Source organism: Pleurodeles waltl, chromosome 1_1 (assembly GCF_031143425.1).
Source record: "Pleurodeles waltl isolate 20211129_DDA chromosome 1_1, aPleWal1.hap1.20221129, whole genome shotgun sequence".
In the NCBI taxonomy this organism is placed as follows: Eukaryota; Metazoa; Chordata; class Amphibia; order Caudata; family Salamandridae; genus Pleurodeles; species Pleurodeles waltl.
The window spans coordinates 568398052-568419263 of NC_090436.1; the positions used below are offsets into that span (position 1 = coordinate 568398052).

The 21212-nt window shown below is 46.8% G+C and overlaps 1 protein-coding gene across 1 annotated transcript in view; it reads right to left on the minus strand.

Moving 5' to 3' along the window:
• Positions 1-21212, minus strand: part of LOC138285815 (uncharacterized) — a 569249-nt gene that overhangs the window by 487862 nt on the left and 60175 nt on the right. Inside the window, exon 4 of the mRNA XM_069226216.1 lies at positions 12892-13089. Within this exon, the coding sequence (XP_069082317.1) occupies positions 12892-13089 (198 nt within the window). The remainder of the gene's footprint in view (positions 1-12891; positions 13090-21212) is intronic.

Genomic DNA, 21212 nt, shown 5'->3' on the forward strand with positions numbered 1-21212 from the left:
TTGCAAATGGTAAGATTTAATTCCCCTGATTAATTTATTTAAGACACGAGGCTATCTCTATGGTACCTTTTCAAATGCTCGGTATCTAATTTTCATAAGTACGAAGTATTTTATGCAGTATTATGAATCATTTTGTATGTATAACTTTCTCTAGAACAGTCTATATAGGTATCATTAGAAATGATTTGCTATATCATCTGCTTTAAACCGATTCATAGTATCCTAGCACATAGCACTTCGCAAATGGTAAGACTAAATTGCCCTGAATAACTTACCTAAAACATGAGGCTAATCTTATGGTACCCTTTTAAATGCTTGGTTTTTAAATCTCACAAGTCCGAAGTATTTTATGAAGTATTACGAACCACTTTTCAAGTATAAATTGTTCCGGAATAGTCTAGTGTATTCATTGTTACTGCTTTTCTCTTCTCGGGATGGTTATGATTTTTGTATTTTTTTGTATGTATGGTTCATTTTTATGCTTTTTAATGGTCTAACTTCAGACCGAATAAACTAAAAAAAAATATATAATTATATTGTAATACAAACTTTGGTTAGATTGCGTTTCTTTCGTCGCTTTGGTCAACCAGTATTGTTCTTCTGTGTTTCATTTGATTTTGAGATTAATCTACATGATTTTAGCATTGTTAATTTAAGAGAAATAAACTTACTAAACTATTACTAGAGGTGTGGTTATTCATGGTTGAAAGGTCATGGTGTGTGATGATTACTGACTCCATTGATTATTGATTTGACTAATGATTATTGATTATTGCGTATTGATTATTTGTTCCTATTCTGGAGCTATGGTAAGAACATTTTAAACGAGTCAAAAGGTTCATCGACCTATACGCGTCCCCTAGAAAGTTTACTTATTAAGGTCAGATGCACTTACACTAGTTACCAGGCTTCTAAAGAGGTGTGGCTCTTCTGAACTATCTCATCAGCCAGACCTCTCAGCTCCACATTTGAAAACTTGAATTTAATGTGCCTGACACAGCTATTTTGTTAAGGAAATTGTGGCCTTTGTCCAGGTAGCGGTGCTGCAGAGATCAAATGGAATGATTACTCCAGGCTGCTTACTCTGTTAGCTGAAATAATTAATGTTGTTTTAATTTTGGGGCCTCATGGCGCTCTTTTCCTCTTTCTCCAGTCCTGTAGTTTGGCGTGCATTCTGCATTTTGCATGGGTGCTGTTTTGCACGTGTTCAATTTTTCGGGCTTAACCAAAATCAATTGATTTTTGTACATCAGCTAAAATCATCCAGTTCTTGCGAATGTATTTTTGGAGATACACTAAATTCTATTAATTTATGTCCATGTACTAAAAGCACAAACTACATTAAAGTAAATTAATTTACAAATGCACTAATTTCATTACCCCGTCAAACACAGACAATTTTAAATTACCTGGTTTCATTCAAATAAACTAACAGTATTTGAACAGCAGGCACAAGTATGGATTAAATTCTTCAGACTCAGGTCTGAGCCACAGAACTTTTTGCACACGTAAGTTTCACATAGGCAGATAAATGGTACACTATGCGAGCAGATATGACGGACAGCGAGTCACAAAATCATCAGAATCTTTCAATATTTGCATTTATAAATTAAATTTACAACTGTGGCAGTGCTGCAGTAGGACGTATAGTTGAACAGCAGGAACATTTGAGCAAATACAGAGGAGACGTTTTGGGACCATCTAAAAACTGAAGAAAAAAAATGACTATGAAATAAATGTAAAATTACTAACTGTTGTATATTGTTCCTAGTGTGCATAATCTAGAATTAAGCCTGTGTTACATAATTTTGCTATTGCGACACAGTCCTTTTTAGTATGCCTTCTGGGAGCCTTTGCTGTTCCGAAGTCTAAAAAATAATCATATTTACATGCTATATGTTAAATAACAAAAAGTCCCAAAGATGCACTGCCTTTGATAGAGAACTTCTGGTGCCAAAAATAAAACAAATTGATTATGCGAGACATACGGTGGCGATCCCTTGCCAGTACTGCCAATGAGGGGTGGTGACCTGGAACATACATACCTCTACATAGTGCTGTAGACCGCATGTATATAGGAATATATGGTGGTTAGGATTATCAAATGGTCTCCCTTTGTGAGAGAGCTCCATTTCTGGGATTTACAGCCGTTGCAAGGTAACAGCTGTGATATGGCAATTGCATGTCTTAGGAAGGGGGGCTGCCACCTGCTTGAGAACCTATATCCTGGGGACACGTTCATCTCCTTTCAGGAAGCACAACTTACATTTGGAGTGGGCCCCAGGCAATTTCTACAATACAACAAATTGGCTGGCATGACCCTAGAGCTCTGTATGGGCTTCTCGGATGCCTCTCCCAGCTCGAGTATCATGGATGACATCTTGCAGATTGGCTCAAGGAGACACTTGGTTACACTAATGTATAAAGCTCTGAAAGCGGATAAATCCTGGCCCATATATAAATCCCTCTGCTCCTAGTACACTGACATAGGTACCCTGTAGACAGACAAGGAAGGGGATCAGGCATATGAAATGGTCAGGAGGGTCTTGGGCAAAGCCCACTTTAAATGAATTTATTCAATTTTTTTTCACCACATCTATCTCACAATGATCATACTAAGCAGGATATACCTATTCAGATCTGCAGATTGTCCGAGGAGTAGGTCAGACAGAGTGATTTTTTTCCATCTTTCACAGGCCTGTCCAGGAGTGGTAGACTGTTCCAGGAATTGTGATTTCTTCTCTTCTGCAGCAATGTTTGTTGGGGTTTATTTGTCATCACAAAAAATGCAGTATAAATTCTTACAGCTGGTAACTCGGTGTATAGCCACTGGCTGGTTAAATAACCATGACCTGACAATTGACCTGAGGGTCAGAGACATGCTGGAGTGGGCGCTGGCAGAAGAGACTCACATCAGAATGGCAGGGTGGTAGATGACTTGGTGGAACTCAAGCAAGACTCTGCTGAGAGACTGCACAAAGAAGTACATCATATGTCCAATGGGTTGGAGTGAGCAGCCTGATTTAGAATTTGGGGGGCTTACTCATCACAAACATAATAGACTGGCAATCGTAATACGATGGGCGGGATATCCGTCACGGTGTGATGGAGTGACCCATCTGCCAAACTCTAAATCAGGCCCTAAGGCATAATAGGAGCTCCCACCACTGGACGGACTGAGGGACCGGGTCTCACTTGGTGTATATGGCATTCCATGAGTATGTATCAATATTATTTTTTTGTGGGTAAAGGAGGCATGGGGAATGGAACAGGCAACCATGGCATTGATACTTGGTCGACTAATGAGAATGCATTATGTTCTTTGCTGGATTTATTGTAAACTGCATACATAAAGAAGATTAAAAAAGTGATAATGAAAGGAATATTTGAAAGAGGAAGATTCAAAATTTCTACATCAAAGGCAGCACATTGTGGGAAGTGCCAAAACCAAAATCTGCGTTTTTGAAGAATCTACCTTCACACTATCATTGGAGAAATGCGTGCGCCTGTAAACGGACGATTTTCAAGAGTTTCTTTGGTTACCCGTAACAAGATTTAGGCCACAAAAATGTGCAAATGTTTGCAAGTCATAAGCACACGTGCCTTTAGGAATCAGGTCTAAAATGATCCTTTTAGTGTTTTTAAAGCTCGCATATAGGGATTAATTCTAGGCTTCTTAGTTTTTGTTGCAGTAGTATCACATTTGTTAAATACTGGTAACTGAAGTTGCCGTATTTGCCAGCATGGAGAGGCAATTTGTGCTTTTTTTGGTACTAGTTTGTTTGTTGTTTGTTAAATTTCTTATAACGGGGAATAGGCAATCTCGCCAATATTCTTGTTCGACATAATATTATAAATTGGGTTACCATAAGTATTGGTAAAAAGAGTATGGTGGTGTTGTTGAAATTTAGTGATGGTTACAACAAGGTTTTTTGGTTGCACAACCTTGTTTAGATCCCCCGTGATTGTTTTCTTGTTGTTTAGCTACTGGGCACCCGGTTTGCTTTCTGTTTTTTGAATTTGTACATAGGCAGAAATGGGGATTTATTTAGTGTCCTTTTTGTCTCTTTAGGTTGGTGATAAGATGTGTTTAATGATCTTTTTTTGTTTTAATCAAATTGAATGGACAGTTATATAAAATGCAGTGTTTTCATTTTAGCATGCACATACCATCATATGAACATGCTTTAACAAATGTTTTGAATGTTGATGCAGTGTGATACAAATTGTTGCAACTTTTCAGAACATTGCAATTGTAATGAGAAGAAGTACTTGAACACTGAACTTAACCATTCATCGTGTCATCGCCTTCACCCGAATCAGGTTTTTCCCCGGAAGGCTGGAAGGGTGGAAAGCCGCTTTTGTTACTGGGGCCCATTTTTGTAGAAGTGCAGCAATTTTAAAAGCACTGCAGAGTTCCTTGTATATCCAAAAGTATTCAAACAACAATAAAAGCGCTAATATTACTTTGGTGATTATTGTACCTGCTGGAGAGGGATCAGAGTTTTGTCTAGTGGCAGTTTTGACTCATCTAAGGTAGTGCAGAGGGTTAATATACCTGCTGTAAAGAACATGCACGGGCCACCCCAATCAGGGGGGCCCGCTTATGACGATGGCGCCGGGCCAGGGAGAGTCGGGGTGTGGGAGCGGCAGGCTCCCAGCCCCCACCCTGTTACAAAGTAACAGCCGATTGGCTGTGGTGATGCTACAGCCCTGGATGCACTGTTTGTGCTTCCGGGGTCACGCACAAGAATGACGTCACGGGGCTGGCCTTCAAAAGGCAGCCGCGGTCGGCGAGCATGTCTCTTGCTCACACTTGCCGACCAGACCAGGGACCCAGCAACCCCCAGAATAAATACCCACCCGCCTCTCCCCGTTCTTGGACATCAGTTTCTACTGAACTAGGTTTTTTCGACAGTTAAATAAGAGTGCTCCAAACGTGCAATTATAGTCTGTGTGCTAACCCCTTGTTTCTTCTCAAGTGACTTGATTCGCGGTGGAATGGGCCAGGTGTGGATTGTCATATTTTATGTGTAAGGGTGGGCGGGGTGAGATCATGACTGGGAATATAAATGGGTACCTTTTATTACAGGAACTGGGCGGCAAGCTAATTGGACCCTCCAAGAGGTGCTGGCTGGGAAGTGAGGATGACATACAGGGCCGCAGGGGGGTTGCGAGCGGTCGCTGGCATATGGCCCTTAGGGCCAACCGCATATGCAGAAGGTCTGAAGCGAGCACTGACCCTTGAGGGGGTGGAGTCTGAGGATGGCAGGGGGCCTGGGGTAGGTACCCTGGTGGGCAGACGGGCCCCCTCCACAGTAATACAGTTTGGGAAGGGATGAGAACTCCCTGATGGAGATCCTACCCCTGGGATTCATAGCGTGAGGCAGGGCAGGGATTGGGGGTACTAGAAAAACAGTCATGATCAAATTTACAACCACCAACATTGGGTACGCAGGAACAAACTGTTTTTCAGTCAGTGTCAGGAATGTGGATGTATTAGTGTACTCTGTTAAGGCTAGGCATCCATTGGAAAACTCTGTAAATACTGTGTGAATATGATTGTGGTTACTGTGTATAATTTTGAGGATTATGATTAACAGTGTCTTGTCAAACTTAAAAATATGGCCGGGGGTTTATGACCACTAATCCCAAGAGAAGTGTGTCTGAATTTTAAAAGTAGGCTTGGGGGGGTGGTGAGTGGTGGCTGGTGGTAGGCGGCCTCAGCGATACCCGGCCATATGTACTGTGCAGATCACAGAATAGTATTTTATGTGCAATGCTCAGTAGGATACTGCTTTTGCCACAGACTTGTTTTTGTTACTGTGCAGTTTATAATTTGCAAGCATAATCTAGCACAGTGAGCTACGAACTACCCTTAAAGAGCTGCATGCAAACTGCATGGAACATGTTAGAAAGTTAGGTTTTTCCTAGTCTTTGATTATCCTAATTTTGCTATAAAGGGTTTGTTTGGGTAGAAATAAATTGTTATTAGTAAAGTCAACCCTAACCAGTATGTTATGTTCCGAATCTTGATCTTATGCTTCCTCAGAGCAAGCCCTCATACAAAATGCCTTGCATTATGGATGTCATGTGAATCCTACACCTTGTAGTCCTTTTTGTCTTATGCAACTTTTTTATACACTCATCTACACACATATGATTCATTGTCTCTCCATGTGTGTGTGATGTAAGGTGCTCCAACAACTTATGCTGGAAGAGAGGCGCTATAAAAGAAATTAAATATGTTGGAAATTGGTTTATTTGTAAGGCCAGGATGGCACCTACACTTAGTAATAACACCACAATCACAAATAAGGTCCAGTCAAGGTCTCAATAAATTAATCCTCGCTCAGCTCTTGGAAGCTTGGCCCATGAGCAGTTAGGCTTAACTTAGGAGACAGGTGTGTAAAGCATTTAATATCAACAGGACAGTAAATAAGTAAAACACACCATACAATAAAAATCTGACACCAATTCATAAAAATAGGAAATATTTTTATCTTTAGAGTGACACCAAATTACAAAACTCCAATAAAGGGAACCAGATAAATTAATTTTAAAAAAAATGAATCAAAAAATTTACTTTCTAGTGCCTAAAAGTGAAAATATCCAACTGCGGCTATATGGTCGCGCTTGACCGGGTCAAAGTCCAAGTTTGAGGCCAACCGCCATGGAGCAAAGTCAGATACACTGAGCAGATACACTGAGCGGTAGGTCTTCGTCCAAATATTACCTTTACATTCAGTCACTTTTTGGGGTCTTTTTTCCTTGACATCGAGCGAAGCTCCACATCAGGCCAGGTTGTGAGCCGTTGTCATTGGCTTGGTTCAGATCGAGGCCTCAGTGAAATAATGGAGGTCTGGTTCTTGTCATCAATGGACAGAGCTCTGAAGTTTTAAGAGGGATGAATCTCCATTTCAGGTAGAGTGGATAGGTCGGTCACGTTATGGGGCTTATTTCCAAAAATTATGCAATTGACTCCAAACTTCTGGATCTTGTCCTGGGGTCCTGAAGTGTCCACAACACCTGGTATGGTTCCAGAAGCTCTTAGTTGCCCCTTGAAGAGTTGGGACTACAATTCCTACAATGCACTTGGTCAAATCCTTAAAAGTCTACTGGACGCTAGTCAGCTGGGCTCTTCTTGCCGGAGTTGATGCAGAGGACTCTTGGCAGCTCCTTTGTACCTGTTGCTCATAGTGAGTTCACTCTTGGATCTTTAAAGGAAGGCAAAGTCTTCTTTGTGGTGAAGCCCAGAGAGTGCAGCAGGTGCAGTTCTTCAGAGTGTAGTCCTTCTTGGTGCAGACCAGGGGTTCAGCAGGGCAGTCCTTCCTCTGATTTCTCCAGCAGGGATCTGAGTTTTGGGCAGCTCTTCATCTTTTATTCAGGTTTCTGGGCTAGGAAGCAGGGGGGCACCCCTGATCAATGGGGTGCAGTGTGCCACCCTCTCTGATGACCACTTTCTTATAAATGTGGCACATTTTTGTCCTACAAAGCACAGTTTCTCAGAAATTCAAGATGAAGAAAAGCTCTTCTGGAGGTTCAGGTCTGGCTAAGCCCACCCACAGCTGTGGCTGACCTTTTCCTCAACTTCCCTTCCAGCCCCTCTCCTAATCTAATTAGAGAGCTCCCCCACCTGGCGGGGGTGCAAGAAATGGGTGAGGTCTGGTTTCTGTCCCAACTGTCTTTCCCCCTTTGAAGACCAGTTTGGTTACCCAGTCCCCTTCTTGATCGGACATCTGCGGCTGCGGGTCTCATCCCCCCAAATGGTTCCTTTGTTTCAGGCCAGGCCACTTCATACCTCATCAGGGCAGCTTGGCCGTTCTGTTGAAAGCTGACAAATCAAGCAGTTTGGATTTATCTGAAGTATTACTTTGAATCAGATTTTCAGCTCACTCCTATCAAAAGATAGGCTTTATTAATTTTAATTAAAGCCTTTCCATGTTAGCACATGGACCTAATGTACTGGAATGGGGAAAACAAAATTGGCAGTTTTTCCCTTACCAGGGCATACAAAACATGTTTTATAATGACCCTGCTTATAATTACAAGGCACCCTACCCTTAGGAGACATAGGGAAGACCTTAGGGGTGACATGTGTAACAATAAGGTAATTTGAGACTTTGGAAGTAACTTTAATTCCAAAGTCGAATTTGGGCTTATTTTTTTTTAAAGCAGCCTGCAATTTAGGGCTGTCTTTACAATGACAGCAGACACCACAGCAGTGGAACCACAAGTGCCTTAACTCTACTGGAGTCCCTAAATCTACATGCCCTACCATATATCAAGGGCTTACAGGTAGGTTTTCAAAGCCAATCATATTTATGCCTAATTACCATATACCTTTTTTAAGCAGAGCACAGGCCCGGGCCTGATTAGCAGAGCCCAGGGCACAGTGAGAGTCAGTAATCACCACTATCAAACAAAAATGGGGATGATCAGGGCAAAAAGGATGACTTTCTCACAAAATACATGTGATAGAGGGGCTATACAGAGATGACAAGCACTGTTAGAGGGTGATGGTGAGGGAATCATTGAAGAACTCCAATAAAGTTTGCTTTATCCTGGTGCAGTGTAAGGTCATCATTATCTATGCTTTAAAACGAATACAATTGAATATACAATGAGAAATATGTTGTAGAATGCACTGTTTTTGCCATTTATTCCCAAACTTTCTTAGAGGGGGAACACACCCAAACCACATTGTAGTGGTAAGGCTCACTCGCTATGCAACCTATGGGGGCTGGTCTGACAAAGTTTGCAAGGGCTGCTTTGGGTTCCCAGTCTCGGCCTCAATATGATTCTTTCTTTCTACTTGCTAGCATTGGAGACTGCTCTTCAGCTCACCACCATATGATAGGTTTTGGTCTTTTGCTTTTGTTCCCTTTGTCTGATAAAACACAGGTCTGTTATAACTTTTTCCTCCTGGTTTGAGATCAACTTTGGCTTGGTAATATCTTGAACGTTTTGACCCTCTCATCTTGAATAAATTTCTTCTGAAGGGTTTTTCACAAATGCTTTCCTCATTTTATCACACTTTTTATTTCTTCTAATGGATGAAAGACACATTTGTTTTGCTTATCTCCTTTTGGTTATTCAGTGAAACTGTACCATAAGCATTGCCTGTCAACTTATATTTGATGTTGTTTATTTTTCTGAGATTTATTTTTCTCGTACCTGTTATTGTCTCTTTCCTTTTGGTTTGTTATTGTTGTGAGATTTTGGCTTGCAATCTATTTTTAATATAGGCCCTATGATTGTGTATGGTCGCAAAACACATTTTGGCCAGTTGAGTTCTGTAAAAATTAAGTTAACTGGTAAAATTCAGGAAATTGAGTTTTGGATCAATGTATTAAAGAATAAACTGAGCAAGAATAAACCTCACATGCCTGACTGATGTTTAATAAACGTTATTGTTGTAATGAATATGAATTGACAGCCCTTGAAACCGTCTGTCTTCTAGTGTTTGTTTAAAATAGCCCAGGGGGAATCAAGTGGTATATCAGTTTCAGAGGTCTGATATTTCTCTTATCTCCCCCCTCTTTTGTTTAGTACCTTAAGGCGTCTCCTGTGTTCCTTCTCTCATATCCCTATCCCCTTTCCCACCTCTTTGCCATTAGTATCGAGCACAGTCCTGTATGTGTTAGGCAATGAGTACTCGCAAACATTTTCCCAGGAGCCAAAAAGTTAGGCCTATGATGTGCCTGGGGGGCCACATTGATGCCAACAGTGTAGTTGGGGGGGCACTGTGGGGACAGTTTTGTTGAGGAGGGTGTGTGCAGTAAGGTGGGTGTAGAGGAAGCAAAGCATGTACATCTAATAGTGGCTGAACTGCACAGTGTGAAACCAGAAAACCTGGATAAATCCCAGCTTGCCCACTTTACCAAATTGTGTGATCCTAAGCAATTGTTTTATTTAAGTTTCCCACCTTTTTCTCCATCATCATATATACGAAGACCATGTAATACATGACTTCTGGATGTGGGGTGTACAAAACCTTTTCTTGTGTTTGGTTTAATAAACTATATTATTGTTCATATGTAACCGAAACCCAGGCTACCCAAAGAGTGCCCATAACAAATAATTTACCTCTTAGTTCACTATTGACATTGTTGTCAGGGTGGAGGGAAGAAGGGATGTTTGTAAACTCATTTATGAAAACTATCACTTCAAAAAAATACTTTTCAATGCACTGATATAATCTGATTTACTAAGGTGAAATGGTTCTACATGTTAATGAAATGTTGAATTTTGAAAAGGCTTTATCATATTTTTTTAACCTTTGCTGAAAAATGTATTTAAAAATAACGGTGTTTCTAATTGTAAGCGATGCAGGACAACCTATTTACTTCCTTTATCTAATAACTTCCGTTAACCTTTAGATAAATGATTGCCCATTTATTTAACATTATTTTAATGCTGGTGCTGAGCTGAGTAAACAGTACTCCTGTGTTGCTGTTGACCAGGGGACACATATAAAGGTCAGAGGGCTGCATGCGGCCAATGGGCCATACTTTGAGTATCAGCATGTTAGGCAATGCTGACAGGAGGGAGTCTGATGGGTTGGCAATTACTTAAACTGTTATGAATGGCACACTCCAGAAATATTTAGTGGGTATGTACAGGAAGTCGCAGAGCACCACTCAGGAACATAGTACACGTTATTTTAAGAAGATTAGACTTCTTATACTCAATATAAAGCATAGAACCAAACTGGTGTGGGTGATCTAGATGATGGAAATAGCTGAAGCAATAAGTACATAACAAAGAGGAAGATGACAGGTGGAGATGGCTTCCAAGCAGACTTTCATAGTTTTTACGCATGGTCATTGGCAGATAAACTCTTAGAAGTATTAAACAAGCAGACGTCAAGGGAAAACTCCCTGATACAATGAGGGAAGCCAATACAGTAATGATACCAAAAACAGATAGAGACCCTCAGAGTCCTTCCTCGATAGGCTGTTGTCGGTGATCAACACCAAAAATAAACAGTTGATCAAAGCACTTGCCAATGGGATGCTTAAAATAATAAGCTTTATGGTTCATGAGGATGATTGTGTTTTTATTCTGGTCAGAGAATGTTCATGAATCTGAGAAAGGTTAATGGCATAAGAAACACAGTAGAACAGTAGGAAGAGGAGCACATATTGATATCCATCAACATAGAAGGTCCTTTAATACATCAGCATTGCCACTATTAGTTCTTGATGTTACAAGTTATGGGATTTGGGTCTAAATTTGAGTGATAGGTGCATTTGCTCTACTCTGCACCCACTGTCCAAATTATAACTGGGGGTATGATATCGGAAAACTGGAGAGTGTGGCACCAGACAAGGCTGCCCATTTTAACCCCAGGTGTTTTCCCTAGAGAAGATTACACAGACACGGGGAGAGGATGTGCAATTGTATCAAAGCTATATAAGACATTGAAAGAATATAGAGTCCAGACTTCCATGAAAGTGACTGAACAGCAGCAGATGACATAGGAAAGCCTCTTACAGACGAGGGGCGGAAAGTGACATGCCCAGGTCAAAAAGGCATCAAGCAATGCAAGGTTTAAGTTCATTCACATTCACTACCTGCACCACAAATGCATGACACCACAAAAGCTATGCCGAGTATACCCTGAAAGACCCTCATGTTGCCCGAGTTGTGGGGAATTAGTGGCCTCCTTGCATATGACCTTGACCGGTGGTAAAGTGGGATAATATTGGAAGAAAATGAAATAGAAGCTAGTGATACCATTGACAGTATTGGCAAAATGGAGAGGAGCTATACACTTGCTGCACCTATAGATCCCTGACAAAACAGCGTGGAAGAAGGACATTTGTTGGTCCTTGTCAGAGGAGCTTCACGTGATAAGCACACGAAGAGATGAAAAAGTAGCAGAGGAGATAACAGAATGGGCGGAGATGAAGAGTATGGTGGGAGAGTAGGAAAACAAAGGAGTTAGTCACCGAGGCGACACATGGGCCTATATAAATATAGAGCCCTGGGGGCATGTATACCTACTTTCTACACCCCCACTGCACTTTGGCAGTGCAGATGGGACAACATCGGCTTGGGAAGCCCCTTCATTAATAGAGATATTCTCTAAAGGAGCCTTCCCTCCTTTGCACTGAGTCATGGCCACGTGTAAACGAGGGAAACACTTTGCTTCTGCGCCTGCACAGTATTAAGGAGGTGAGAGCAGAGACAAAGAGGCTACCTGGAGTCGCACTGATTGTGCATCACAAAGACATGGCGCACAGTCATTGTGCCCTCCGATGGTGACCCCTGCAAAGGGGAGAAACTCACTGCACCCGCCTGAAGAGGGGTGTCTGTTCTCCTTTAGAGTACAGATAGGTACCACCTGCACAACAGCTGCTGCCCTGCCTTTCACTAAGGCGTTGCTCTAAGAGCAGCCGTGGGTTCGTCGCTGTGCTGTGGGCTGCACATACATGTATATATCTATGTTTTCGCCCATTGCGCCCGGTGGAAGGTAATTAAGTGCGTTAATCGGAGACAGTGCGCCTTGTTTGTAATAAATACAGCCCCTGGAAGGGAAGTAGGCTAAACTGATGAAAAAATAATTAAAGATAGAGGACATATTGAGAAAGAAACCCTCATGCGAACTAGAAATGTAAAATAATTAGAGAAATGGAAAACAACAGTTTTCAAAAAGGTTGTGAAAATTGGCAATGTTTACTGTGTTATATCGTTAGCAAAAAATTAAAGTTAAAAAAAAGAAAAACGGTGCTTGTTTTTAGTTGAGCTGAGACAACTTGCAAACACCAACTGCTGCTGAGCAAAGCAGTTTATTTTCGGTTGTCTAAAAAGACTTCCAGTTAATTTATAATACAGAAAATGTAATTAAAATATGTTTTACTTTGAAATGCTGAAAAGGCTAACCTGATTCTTGTGTGAAGTTGCTTGTGGCCGAGCTACCTCCAGTCGAACTGCAGTTCTTGCTCTCTTTAAATTGTTTCCTTCTCTTGGCCCAGCGGTCGGATGCTTCCTCGTACGCACTGTCATTGCTTCTCGTGTCTTTCAACCCCAGATCCGTATTGGGCAGTTTTAAGTGCTTGCTCACCAATCCGGCTTTTACATCTAAATTGGAAGCAGACAATCAAGTAAGAGTTGTTAGTGTGAAAATGCATTGCTGAATTGTTAGTTTTCTTGTGGTCTTAGTATATTTATCATAGTATAAATATAATACGTATATTTAGATTCATTTATTTAGCTTTGCTGTTAAATATAAAATGGTATTTTTAGATTCATTTATCTAGATTTGGGTATCGCATGGTTGTGTCTTCACAGTCAGGGCTGGTGCCCCGCAGACAGTTGCCTTGTGGTGATACCGTAAATGGCTAAAAAGGTCCAGGTTGCAACAATGCCCACAAAATACTTAGGTACTGGGGGAATAGTGCAACTTCATAAGTTCTTGCTCTGAAGTTGCAGCTACCAACGTTCTACAATTATTAGGGTCTGTCTCTATCACAAATATGTTAAAATATTTGATGTACTTGAATACTATAATATATATTTATAATGATACATGATTCCAACAGTAACTTGTTTTTGGAAACATTTATATATTGGGTTTTTAGAAAGAAAGGGGGAGGGAGGTCCAGGGTGGTCTCAGCACACTATAAAACAAAAGGAGGAGAACACATGAGATTGTGTCAATGCAGTGGCAATCTGAGCAACATACAGTGTCTCATGGTACAGTTATAAGAAGAAACATGGGTACATCAGCAGTACACAGAGTCATATGATCAGGTACGCATCATAGAGAGTAATCTTCACCAACCCCTTTAAGACTCGCTATCAGATAACAAAAGTCCTCCCAGTCTGGCTTGTTTCAGAATATCCAGCATGGCGGTAGATGGATCACCCCTGCCCTATCCTTCTTAGTTAGGTCTTGAAAGGCAACTTTAGCAACACAAAAGGATGATGGACAGAGTGCTGAACAATGCAACCCAGTCATAGATCTGGGAATAATCCATCGTTCTTTTACTCACCAGGCTGATGAAGGGTGATACCCTGAAACTGGTCCTAGGATGCTTGAATCCTGTCCAGGGAGGACCTGGCTTGGCAGTTCGGGCTGGACTGCTCCCATAGGTAGCAGGGTCAAGACTGATTTGCATTTGGCTGGGTACGAACTGGGGTGAGATGGCAAGCAAAATAACGATAGATTAAACCCATATCTGTGACTAGGGGTGAGTGTTTGAAAAGTTTCAACATTCCGGCCATCATTTTATTTTGTGATATGGTCTTGAAAGGCAGCCAGATCTGTTCATACTTATACATCCTGTCTGTGACTACTGCGTTCCATGGCATATATATGCCACATTTTAGATCATCATAACAAAAGGCTTGAAGGGCAAGGGTTCTTCCAGTTGTGAGCTGTTAGTCCTGCCACCAGGAGAAAAAAGGAGAGCAGCTTGCTCCTAGGGGTAGTGTATAGATAAACTGAATCCTCCGCAGCCTCCTCTAACAAGAGCACCAAAGGGCACCAAAGGGTCCATTGGCAGGATCACTGATCAAATCCGGTGAAATCCGGTGTTTTAGGTCCTGAGCTCGCCCCCCACGTCTGCAGCACCAACCTGCTGTCTCCTGCCTCTGACCCCCGCCCACGTTGCTGCTAGCGTGTTCGAGGCTTCACTTGACCCGTGTGCCGTTTTTTCCGCCGTCCTGTAAGTGTTTTTCCATTTTCAGCGCCTTGCCTCTTGCGCTTCTGCCCCCGCCGTGCCCCTTCTGATTGTGCCACTTTTCGCCGCCCTGTAGTGCGTTTTACTGTTTTTTCAAGCGCCTTGCCTCTTGCGCTTCTGCCCCCGCCGTGCCCCTTCTGATTGTGCCACTTTTCGCCGCCCTGTAGTGCGTTTTACTGTTTTTTCAAGCGCCTTGCCTCTTGCGCTTCTGCCCCCGCCGTGCCCCTCTGATTGCTGTTTCCCCGATTGTTAGACTGTGCCATTAGTGTATTTCTCCGATTGTTTTCAAATTGTGACTGTTTGTTGTGCCCGACTTTTTTGCCTTGTTTTTCGTGTTTTCGCCCCTTGTGTGCTCCCCATTGCTCTCCGCTCCCTGCCGCTGCCTCCCTGCGGCCCCGCCCCCCTCGTGCCCCCATTCGCCGCTCCCTCCTGCCTCCCGCCTCCCAGCTGCTCCTCCCTCCCACCTCCCTTCTTAATGGCTGGCGCTGCGCGTCGCGAGTGAGCGACCTCTGACCTGTTTTAGGTCCTGAGCTCGCCCCCCACGTCCGCAGCACCAACCTGCTGTCTCCTGCCTCTGACCCCCGCCCACACTGCTGCTAGCGTGTTCGAGGCTTCACTTGACCCGTGTGCCGTTTTTTCCGCCGTCCTGTAAGTGTTTTTCCATTTTCAGCGCCTTGCCTCTTGCGCTTCTGCCCCCGCCGTGCCCCTTCTGATTGTGCCACTTTTCGCCGCCCTGTAGTGCGTTTTACTGTTTTTTCAAGCGCCTTGCCTCTTGCGCTTCTGCCCCCGCCGTGCCCCTTCTGATTGTGCCACTTTTCGCCGCCCTGTAGTGCGTTTTACTGTTTTTTCAAGCACCTTGCCTCTTGCGCTTCTGCCCCCGCTGTGCCCCTCTGATTGCTGTTTCCCTGATTGTTAGACTGTGCCATTAGTGTATTTCTCCGATTGTTTTCAAATTGTGACTGTTTGTTGTGCCCGACTTTTTTGCCTTGTTTTTCGTGTTTTCGCCCCTTGTGTGCTCCCCCTTGCTCTCCGCTCCCTGCCGCTGCCTCCCTGCGGCCCGCCCCCCTCGCGCCCCCATTCGCCGCTCCCTCCCACCTCCCGCCTCCCAGCTGCTCCTCCCTCCCCCCTCCCTTCTTAATGGCTGGCGCTGCGCGTCGCGAGTGAGCGACCTCTGACCTGTTTTAGGTCCTGAGCTCGCCCCCCACATCCGCAGCACCAACCTGCTGTCTCCTGCCTCTGACCCCCGCCCACACTGCTGCTAGCGTGTTCGAGGCTTCACTTGACCCGTGTGCCGTTTTTTCCGCCGTCCTGTAAGTGTTTTTCCATTTTCAGCGCCTTGCCTCTTGCGCTTCTGCCCCCGCCGTGCCCCTTCTGATTGTGCCACTTTTCGCCGCCCTGTAGTGCGTTTTACTGTTTTTTCAAGCGCCTTGCCTCTTGCGCTTCTGCCCCCGCCGTGCCCCTTCTGATTGTGCCACTTTTCGCCGCCCTGTAGTGCGTTTTACTGTTTTTTCAAGCGCCTTGCCTCTTGCGCTTCTGCCCCCGCTGTGCCCCTTCTGATTGTGCCACTTTTCGCCGCCCTGTAGTGCGTTTTACTGTTTTTTCAAGCACCTTGCCTCTTGCGCTTCTGCCCCCGACGTGCCCCTTCTGATTGTGCCACTTTTCGCCGCCCTGTAGTGCGTTTTACTGTTTTTTCAAGCGCCTCGCCTCCTGCGCTTCTGCCCCCATTGTGCCCCTCTGATTGCTGTTTCCCCGATTGTTAGACTGTGCCATTAGTGTATTTCTCCGATTGTTTTCAAATTGTGACTGTTTGTTGTGCCCGACTTTTTTGCCTTGTTTTTCGTGTTTTCGCCCCTTGTGCGCTCCCCCTTGCTCCCTGCTCCCTGCCGCTGCCTCCCTGCGGCCCGCCCCCCTCGTGCCCCCATTCGCCGCTCCCTCCGGCCTCCCGCCTCCCAGCTGCTCCTCCCTCCCCCCTCCCTTCTTAATGGCTGGCGCTGCGCGTCGCGAGTGAGCGACCTCTGACCTGTTTTAGGTCCTGAGCTCGCCCCCCACGTCCGCAGCACCAACCTGCTGTCTCCTGCCTCTGACCCCCGCCCACACTGCTGCTAGCGTGTTCGAGGCTTCACTTGACCTGTGTGCCGTTTTTTTCCGCCGTCCTGTAAGTGTTTTTCCATTTTCAGCGCCTTGCCTCTTGCGCTTCTACCCCCGCCGTGCCCCTTCTGATTGTGCCACTTTTCGCCGCCCTGTAGTGCGTTTTACTGTTTTTTCAAGCGCCTTGCCTCTTGCGCTTCTGCCCCCGCCGTGCCCCTTCTGATTGTGCCACTTTTCGCCGCCCTGTAGTGCGTTTTACTGTTTTTTCAAGCGCCTCGCCTCCTGCGCTTCTGCCCCCATTGTGCCCCTCTGATTGCTGTTTCCCCGATTGTTAGACTGTGCCATTAGTGTATTTCTCCGATTGTTTTCAAATTGTGACTGTTTGTTGTGCCCGACTTTTTTGCCTTGTTTTTCGTGTTTTCGCCCCTTGTGCGCTCCCCCTTGCTCCCTGCTCCCTGCCGCTGCATCCCTGCGGCCCCGCCCCCCTCGTGCCCCCATTCGCCGCTCCCTCCGGCCTCCCGCCTCCCAGCTGCTCCTCCCTCCCCCCTCCCTTCTTAATGGCTGGCGCTGCGCGTCGCGAGTGAGCGACCTCTGACCTGTTTTAGGTCCTGAGCTCGCCCCCCACGTCCGCAGCACCAACCTGCTGTCTCCTGCCTATGACCCCCGCCCACACTGCTGCTAGCGTGTTCGAGGCTTCACTTGACCTGTGTGCCGTTTTTTCCGCCGTCCTGTAAGTGTTTTTCCATTTTCAGCGCCTTGCCTCTTGCGCTTCTGCCCCCGCCGTGCCCCTTCTGATTGTGCCACTTTTCGCCGCCCTGTAGTGCGTTTTACTGTTTTTTCAAGCGCCTTGCCTCTTGCGCTTCTGCCCCCGCCGTGCCCCTTCTGATTGTGACACTTTTCGCCGCCCTGTAGTGCGTTTTACTGTTTTTTCAAGCGCCTTGCCTCTTGCGCTTCTGCCCCCGCCGTGCCCCTTCTGATTGTGCCACTTTTCGCCGCCCTGTAGTGCGTTTTACTGTTTTTTCAAGCGCCTCGCCTCCTGCGCTTCTGCCCCCATTGTGCCCCTCTGATTGCTGTTTCCCCGATTGTTAGACTGTGCCATTAGTGTATTTCTCCGATTGTTTTCAAATTGTGACTGTTTGTTGTGCCCGACTTTTTTGCCTTGTTTTTCGTGTTTTCGCCCCTTGTGCGCTCCCCCTTGCTCCCTGCTCCCTGCCGCTGCCTCCCTGCGGCCCCGCCCCCCTCGTGCCCCCATTCGCCGCTCCCTCCGGCCTCCCGCCTCCCAGCTGCTCCTCCCTCCCCCCTCCCTTCTTAATGGCTGGCGCTGCGCGTCGCGAGTGAGCGACCTCTGACCTGTTTTAGGTCCTGAGCTCGCCCCCCACGTCCGCAGCACCAACCTGCTGTCTCCTGCCTCTGACCCCCGCCCACACTGCTGCTAGCGTGTTCGAGGCTTCACTTGACCTGTGTGCCGTTTTTTCCGCCGTCCTGTAAGTGTTTTTCCATTTTCAGCGCCTTGCCTCTTGCGCTTCTACCCCCGCCGTGCCCCTTCTGATTGTGCCACTTTTCGCCGCCCTGTAGTGCGTTTTACTGTTTTTTCAAGCGCCTTGCCTCTTGCGCTTCTGCCCCCGCCGTGCCCCTTCTGATTGTGCCACTTTTCGCCGCCCTGTAGTGCGTTTTACTGTTTTTTCAAGCGCCTTGCCTCTTGCGCTTCTGCCCCCGCCGTGCCCCTTCTGATTGTGCCACTTTTCGCCATCCTGTAGTGCGTTTTACTGTTTTTTCAAGCGCCTCGCCTCCTGCGCTTCTGCCCCTGTTGTGCCCCTCTGATTGCTGTTTCCCCGATTGTTAGACTGTGCCATTAGTGTATTTCTCCGATTGTTTTCAAATTGTGACTGTTTGTTGTGCCCGACTTTTTTGCCTTGTTGTTCGTGTTTTCGCCCCTTGTGCGCTCCCCCTTGCTCTCCGCTCCCTGCCGCTGCCTCCCTGCGGCCCCGCCCCCCTCGCGCCCCCATTCGCCGCTCCCTCCCGCCTCCCGCCTCCCAGCTGCTCCTCCCTCCCCCCTCCCCCTGCCCCTCCCCCCTCCCTTCTTAATGGCTGGCGCTGTGCGTCCGCGCCGCTGGCGCGCCGGAGGCGCGCCAGAGGCAAGCCCGTCTGCACCCGTCCGCGCCTGGACCGCGCCCAGCGCCACCCCCCCTGGTCCTCACGCCCCCCGCACCTCCTGCTTCCGTTACTCGGCCCGCGAACTCCTCGCCCTCAACCCTGGCCCCTCCACAAAGTGCTTCCTGGCCACCCCGAAGCACACCAAAGGACCTTTTTCCTGCCGCTCCTGCAACTTCTCCTGCAACAGAACAACGAAGCCAGCAACAACCAACACAAACCACCTGCACTGCATCCTCCTCAACACACGCTCCGCACGAAAACACGTCATCGAGCTCTGGGACTTGCTCGACACCTCCGTCCCAGACGTGGCCTTCCTGACCGAAACCTGGTGGAACGACTCTTCGGCCCCTGACATCGCCATACCGGACGGATACAAGATCACCAGAAGAGATCGCACCAACGGAATCGGCGGAGGGATAGCCATCGCCCACAAATCTACCCTCAAGATCCACACCCACACGGACGACACCCTCAAGACAGCCGAACACCTCCACTTCCAGATTCACACGGACCCCAACACTACCCTCAGAGGAACCCTCATATACCGCCCTCCAGGACCAAGAGCCCCCTTCAGCGACACCGTCTCCGACCTCGCAAGCACCCACGCCCTCGCCTCTCCAGACTACATCCTCCTGGGAGATCTTAACTTCCACCTGGAAAACAACAACGACGCCAACACCGCATCACTGACCACCAACCTCCTCAACCTCGGACTCCGTCAACTGGTCAACACCCCCACCCACATCGCCGGACACACGCTTGACCCACTCTTCACCTCAAGCAACCACATCTCTTTCAGCCACACCTCCGAACTCCACTGGACCGACCATCACTGCGTCCACTTCACCTTCAAGAAAAACACCGAACACCACCGCATCCCTCTACCGCCTCACCGCCGCTGGGGAAAAGTCACCGAAGACCAACTGACCAGCACACTCGCCAAATACCCACCACCCGAACCCACCGACCCGAGCACCGCCGCCATCAACCTCCATCAATGGATCCTCAACTGCGCCAACACCTTAGCCCCACTCTAGAAACCCACCGCCAACCAAGAAAAGAAAAAACCAGCCTGGTTCTCAGACGAACTGACCACCTCCAAACGCACCTGCCAGAAACTCAAGAAGAAATGGATCCTCGAGAGCACACCCGACAACCTTGCCACCCTCAAGGACGCCAACCGTGAACACCACCAACGGATCTGACTCGCCAAGCGTGCCCACTTGACAGAACGCCTCAACAACAACGCCCACGACTGCAAAGAACTCTTCTGCATCGTGAAGGAACTCTCCAACCCTAACGCCAACGTCAACGACGTCCCTCCCTCCCAGAAACTCTGCGACGATCTCTCCACCTTCTTCCACCAGAAAATCGCAGACATCCACGACAGCTTCAACACCGCACCTCCGCCAGACCCCACCCCCGACGACTCCTCCCACGCCTGCCGCCTCACCACCTGGACCCAAGTAGACGACGCCGAAACCCTAACAACCATGAATTCCATTCACTCAGGATCTCCCACAGACCCGTGCCCACATCACGTCTTCAACAAAGCCGACGCCACCATCGCCCCCAAACTCTGCAAGATCATCAACCTCTCCTTCAACACCGCCACCTTCCCGGACAGCTGGAAGCACGCAGAAATCCAACCCCTCCTCAAGAAACCCAAGGCTGACCCCAACGATCTCAAAAACTTCCGACCGATCTCTCTCCTCCCTTTTCCAGCAAAGGTCATCGAGAAGATCGTCAACGCACAGCTCGCCCACTTCCTAGAAGACAACTCCATCCTAGACCCCTCACAATCTGGATTCAGACGAAACCACAGCACTGAGACCGCACTCCTCGCCGCCACAGATGACATCAGACAACAAATGGACAACGGCGAAACCTCAGCCCTCATCCTCCTCGACCTATCAGCCGCTTTCGACACAGTCTGCCACCGCACCCTGCTAACCCGTCTCCACGAAGCCGGCATCCAAGACAAAGCCCTCAACTGGATCTCATCCTTCCTCTCCGACAGAACCCAGAGAGTCCGACTCTCACCCTTCCGCTCCAAAGCCACAAACCTCATCTGCGGCGTCCCCCAAGGCTCCTCTCTTAGACCAACGTTGTTCAACGTCTACATGGCCCCCCTCGCACAACTGGCCCGTCATCACAACCTCAGCATCATCTCCTACGCCGACGACACCCAGCTCGTCCTCTCCCTGACCAAAGATCCGCTCACCACCAAAACCAACCTCCACGAGGGACTAAAATCCATCGCCGAGTGGATGAACA